The sequence below is a fragment of the Otolemur garnettii genome, unplaced genomic scaffold, assembly GCF_000181295.1.
Source record: "Otolemur garnettii isolate 467f Iridium unplaced genomic scaffold, OtoGar3 scaffold00066, whole genome shotgun sequence".
NCBI lineage: Eukaryota > Metazoa > Chordata > Mammalia > Primates > Galagidae > Otolemur > Otolemur garnettii.
The window spans coordinates 8,670,687-8,676,686 of record NW_003852461.1 but is presented as its reverse complement, the minus strand read 5'-3'; the positions used below and the strand labels follow the sequence as shown (position 1 = coordinate 8,676,686).

The following is a 6,000-nucleotide window of genomic DNA, read 5'->3' as shown; positions in this document are numbered from 1 at the left end:
TGGTGGTCACTTGGAGATGTCTTGACCATCAGACTCTTTGTCCAGGTATCATCTATCTTATGAGTTATTCCTGTTAATCTCTTACTGTGCCTAGTTTATAAATCAAACTTTATCATAGGTATGTGAGTATGTATGTATGTACAGACTATCTATAGACTACCTATACATACATACATACAGGTGTCCACTGGGCATCTTGGAACATGTGCCCCGAGAATAAGGGGGGCACTATGCTCTGAACAAGAGCACCCAGACTGCTCCCACGGCATCATACCCTGCCCGCTCTCGTCCCCTTTCTAGAGATATCTGCTTTCAAGGTCCATCTGACGTCTTAGTAACAGTCCTATCTCCAAATGTAAGGAAATGGTGGTATAAAAGCACAGGGCACATTGACCATCACAGCCCTGCCCTTGGGGGGGGGTGCACACACACTCACACAGACACACACCTCTGCTGGGTTCCGTCTAAAAGTCAACGCAAAGGAGAAACTGTAAAATACCATTCAGCACTCTGTGTCACCCTGATTATACCTGAGACCACCATGTGAAGGAATCTGGCCATTACTCAGAAAGGCTCCCGAGGGGCAAGAAATACTCACCTATGAACCTAACCCCAGGGCACACCTCAGAGAGAAAAACAGGTAGCAGGATTCCCAGGACTCTTCTGGAACCTGCTGCTGAGTCTACACTGAGTCTCTGACAGCAGCTACAAAACCAGCTTCCAACAGCAAGACTCATCTCTGGACCTCAGACAGGGTCAGAGTCCTCTGGTGCCTGCGCCTGCGTGCAGGAGGAGCTTGTCCAAGGACACGCTTTGGAAAAGCAATGAATGAGAAGAAAGCGCCTCTTCCCTCACAGAAGCTGCGTCAAACTGAGCACGACCCAAATCACGCTCCATTTCCTCTTCCGTTCGAGGAAGGAGGGTAGGCATGGAAACACACTCAGATCCTTTCTAATTCTGCAGGTGCAGTTCTACGGTTTAGGGACACAGCCCCTTTTCTCAACTCTTTTGCCAGATTCAACTATCAACACTAAGCACAAGTGATATTTGAAAACCACAGGTGTCTCACTGGAAAAATAATTTGACAAAGTCACAAAATATGTTCCCAACTCTCCCACTTCCGGGCATCTGTCCCCAGGAAGCAGACCCGCTGGTGGTGTCACCAGGTGTCCCCTCAGTGGCTGCACTGGCTCCGGCGGCACTGTCCCTCTGCTGGTCAGCTTCTGCTGAGGAGGAAGGCAGCTGGGCCCGTCCCCTCCTGCAGACTGCAGAGAAATGCATGTCACGGAAACATCTCACGTAGCTACACAGAAATCCCTCTCGGACTAGGTTTTTAATAAAAACGTTTCAAGGCAATTGATGCCGCCTTGTCTCTCATCCTTGTTACACTTTGCCAAGGCCCCCGACAGACTTCTCTACACTTCTCGCCTCCCGCCCTGACCAGGCCAAACCTCCCAAGCCTCGGACAGTGTGCTGCACCCCAGCCCTGCCCTGCACTTCCATCCACCACACTCCGCCAGATGTGCATGAATCTGATCAATCCATCCACACCCTGCCCTCCCCACTCAGTGCTCTCAGGAGCTCCTCCAACAGCTCTGGGCGTCTGCCAAGGACACCACCCTAGGGTGGGGGACGCTCACTCCCCAGGTGGGTGACGCTCACTTGCTCACTTCCCAGGGAGCTGCGAAAGAGGGTGTTTTTCTACTCCCTGCCACACTAAGCCACTATTTTCCTGCTACTATTTCAAAAGCTCCTCTCTAACCCCGCTCCTTTCAATGTCCACTTTGCTTCGTTAGTCTTAGTGAATAACCCTCCCCCTAAACGACAGGAAAAACAAAAAAACGGTTATTGGACAATCCCGATTCCGGCTCCAAGCTACAGAAAAGCACCAGCATTTGTACCTTCCTTTCCTGTCTCGCCGGAGGTGCTGAGTTTCCTCCTGCCAAACCACCGTTTCCTCCCTCCTGGCCTGCAGCATCCCTCCTCCACCTCTCCAGGGACTGAGTGTCATCTCCGCTTTCCGGCATCTACATATCCCTGTTCTGGATCTTTCCCACAGCAAATAAAATTCTGTCCATGTACATAACACGTGTGTATACAGAGTAATATATACGCAGGTGTGTGTATACACAGACGTACGTCAATATGTAAAACTCAGCAGCGGATCCATGATTATCCTCCAGTTTCTCAGTAATGGGCATTCTATCTGCCTCTTCGTGGCCAAGATTCTCCAAACATTAGGTGGTGTCCGATTTCCGACATTGTGCTCAACTCTCGACGCAGTCCTCTCTGGCTCCACGGACTGAACCTGCTCTGTGCTGACCAAGGCAGCTGCGGCCAAGCCACAGGAGGACTGCCCTAGTCGACCTGGACCGCGCCAGCAGCTGAGCACGCTGGTGACGGCCCTTCTGTTACGAAGCTCTCCTCCCGGTTTCTCTGTCAACCTCTAGTTCGTCAATTTGCTTCTGCCTTTTGCTCACCCCACCTCACTCGCTCCTTCCGCCATTTATGCCTGAAATACAGGTGCCCCGCAGGGCTCCACTCCTGGCCTCGAGCTCTTTCCACTCACATCCAAGAGTTTCACCCACACTGGACTTGCTGCCAGCGACCCATGAGGCTGCCCTTGACGTCCATCCCCAGACTAGGAGCCTAATTGATCCATTGACTTGGTTGTCCTACAGCTACTTTGACCATCAGTATGTCCCACACTGACCTCCTCATTTCCCCTTTCAGCTTGTTTATGCTCCTGTAATACTGAAGAGCCGATGTCTCATGATCCATCGAGTTTCCTCGTCCAGAAACACAAGAGACCTGCAGCTACCCCACGACTCCCAGCCCGACTCCCATCTGCCCTTGGTGCGTAAACACACACACTCACACAGACACATAACTCTGCTGGGTTCCACCCCAAAATTAATACAAATGATTCCCCAAATCCTATGGATTCTCTAACTCTTTTTATTTTTTTTTTTGCAGTTTTTGGCCAGAGCTGGGTTTGAACCTGCCACCTCCTGCGTATGTGGCCGGCACCCTACTCGTTTGAGCCACAGGCACCGCCTGGATTCTCTAACTCTTAAATCTATCTTCTTAATTTGTCCACAGTGCATTCACTTGAGTTGTTAAGTTTTTAATTAAGCTATTTCCTAAGCAAATATTGTATGTAAATCACTTTGTTCACAACTGCAAGAATACAAAATTTTATCTGCAGCATAATTTTAAGCATATGAAATTCTCATAGTAATTGTCAAATATAGTAGATTTTATTGAGAATATTTTTCTGCATATTCTAGCCAAATAACCCAATCTTTAGAAGCAAAAGCCTCCCCTTATTTTATTTATTTATTTATTTTTTTAAGAGACAGAGTCTTAACTTTATCGCCCTCAGTAGAGTGCATGGCGTCACAGCTCACAGCAACCTCCAACTCTTGGGCTTAGGCAATTAATTCTCTTGCCTGAGCCTCCCAAGTAGCTGGGACTACAGGCGCCTGCCAGAATGCCTGGCTATTTTTTTTGTTGCAGTTTGGCCAGGGCTGGGTTTGATCCTGCCACCCTCGGTATATGGGGCCAGCACCCTACCCACTGAGCCACAAGCACTGCCCTATTTATTTATTTATTTATTTATTTTTGAAACAGAGCCTCAAGCTGTCACCCTGGGTAGAATGCCGTGGCACCACAGCTCACAGCAACCTCCAACTCCTGGGCTCAATCAATTCTCCTGCCTCTGCCTCTCAAGTAGCTGGGACTACAGGTGCCCACCCCAATGCCCAGCTATTTTTTGACTGCAGCTGTCATTGTTGTTTGGCAGGCTTGGGCTGGATTTGAACCTGCCAGTTCAGGTGTATGTGGCTGGCGCCTCAGCTGATTGAGCCACAGGTGCCGAGCCTCCTAAACTATTTTATAATGTGAACACAAAGACAACAGGCGTCCTACCATGCACTGGTGGCGTATCTGGCAGACAACACTCCTGTGTGTGCTGAGCCCTTCAGAGCAAGCCGCGTCCTGGGCAGTGGATACAGAGGCAGGTCTTGTTCCCGGCACTGAGTCACAGCAGGAAGGTCAACAAGCAGGCTCGGCCCCTGGACCTCACTGCGAATCATACCTGCAGAGCAAAGGCAGAGACAGTGAACACAGGAGGCTCCCACCCACCCTTCAGTCATTGAAGGGACAGTTATGTATCCACTGTGGGTGGGTGCTCTTCCAGGTGGACAACTGGCCTATCAAAGTAAACGGCTAAAGAGTTAGTGCGTCAGACGATGACCGATACCACGGTAACAAAGTGAAGGGGGAGGGGCTGCTCAGCAGAAGAAACTTACAACTTGAAGTACAGCCCCACTAAACAATGACACTGTAGCAATAGTAATATTACTAAAAATCTCATCCTAACAGATTTTCCCTTATCAAGCTGGGATGTCCCAATTACAGAAACTCTGACATATCACTGATTTAAAAAAATAATTCTGGCCAGGTGCGGTGGCTCACGCCTGTAATCCTAGCACTCTGGGAGGCCAAGGTGGGTACTGTTTGAGCTCAGAAGTTTGACAGCAGCCTGTGCAAGAGTGAGACCTCATCTCTACAGGCCTGTAGTCCCAGCTCCTCAGTAAGGCTGGGTCAAGATCACTCGGGGTCAAGAAGATCTCTTGAGCCTAAGAGTCTGAGGTGCTGTGAGCTCTAATGCCTCAGCACTTCACCCAGGGAAAGAGAGTGTTTCTAAATAAATAAATAAATGAATATATTCTATAAGGCAGTGGTTCTCAACCTTCCTAATGCCGTGAACCTTTAATACAGTCCAAAGGGGTCACGATTGACAGGTTGAGAACCGCTGCTATAAGGTAACAAACAACCAAATAATGTTTTTTGTTTGTTTGTTTGTTTTTGAGACAAGAGCCTCAAGCTGTCGCCCTGGGTAGAGGGCCATGGCATCACATCTCACAGCAACCTCCAACTCCTGGGCTCAAGTGATTCTCTTGCCTCCGCTTCACTCCTCAGAGGCCCCCCACCCCAAGTGCGCTGCAGCGCCCAGGTCCCCACAAAGCCAATCTTGGCCGCAGAGGCCTCCACAGTGGTCAGGCGGCAGCCATGGGGCCTGCAGGGCAGGAAGCCCAGGGCATAGCTCCTGGACACAGTGGTGACGGTCAGCTGGGGTGCCATGAGAGGAGCTTAGGTGTGTGCAAAAATCTTTAAAGATCATTAATTACATTATTTTCAAAGAAGTTGTTCAAAGCACCGGCCATGCGAGGCGGCTCCTGCCTATGATCCCAGCAGTCTAGGAGGCTGAGAAGCGTGGATCGTTTGAGTTCACGGGTTCGAGACCAGCCTGAACCAGAGGGAGACCTGTCTCTAAAAACAGCCAGGAATAACTAGGCGTTGTGGTGGACGCCTGTGGTCCCAGCTACTCGGGAGGCTGAGCCAAGAGTCTGAGGCTGCTGTGAGCTGTGACGCCACAGCACTCTACTGAGGGTGACATACTGAGACTCTATGTAAGTGTGCCCCAGAAGTTTAAGTATAGGTTCAAGTGTGCAGTGAGATAAAAAGGGGTGAAAAACACTGGCATACACAGCAGGAACGGGGGAAATTTTTAACGGGTTAAGCCCGGGGAGGTGCGAGAACAGACTGACAAGGAAAGGTGAGAAGCGGCAAGTGGGGAGGAGCCAGGTCCCCGCAGGGCTGGCAGGTGAACAAACCAGAGTGGCCCCCGCGAGCAGGGCGCCCAGCAGACACTCCTGCACCCGCCATAGTGGCAGCAGCACAGGCAGATTCCAGCCTGCAGATGGTGTGGACAGAGCAGGGCACACTCACAGCGGCCATGGAGGCCACCACAGGAAGGGCAGTCAGAGGCTGGGAGCAGAACCACTTTCTGTCTGAAACGTGCCGACATCTAATAGTACATGCCTTGCTCATTTGGAATTTATCTTGTATGCCATACATTATTAACCGTGCTAACTACAGGTTTAGTTCCTAGCACAAGAGAAGTATAAACTCCTTCAAGACACACCCTGTAAT

The 6,000-nt window shown here is 50.1% G+C and overlaps 1 protein-coding gene across 1 annotated transcript in view; it reads right to left on the bottom strand.

Moving 5' to 3' along the window:
• Nucleotides 1–6,000, bottom strand: part of PATJ (PATJ, crumbs cell polarity complex component) — a 379,729-nt gene that overhangs the window by 235,292 nt on the left and 138,437 nt on the right. The window contains exon 20 of the mRNA XM_023515102.1: nt 3,931–4,099. Coding sequence (XP_023370870.1) covers nt 3,931–4,099 — 169 coding nt within the window. The remainder of the gene's footprint in view (nt 1–3,930; nt 4,100–6,000) is intronic.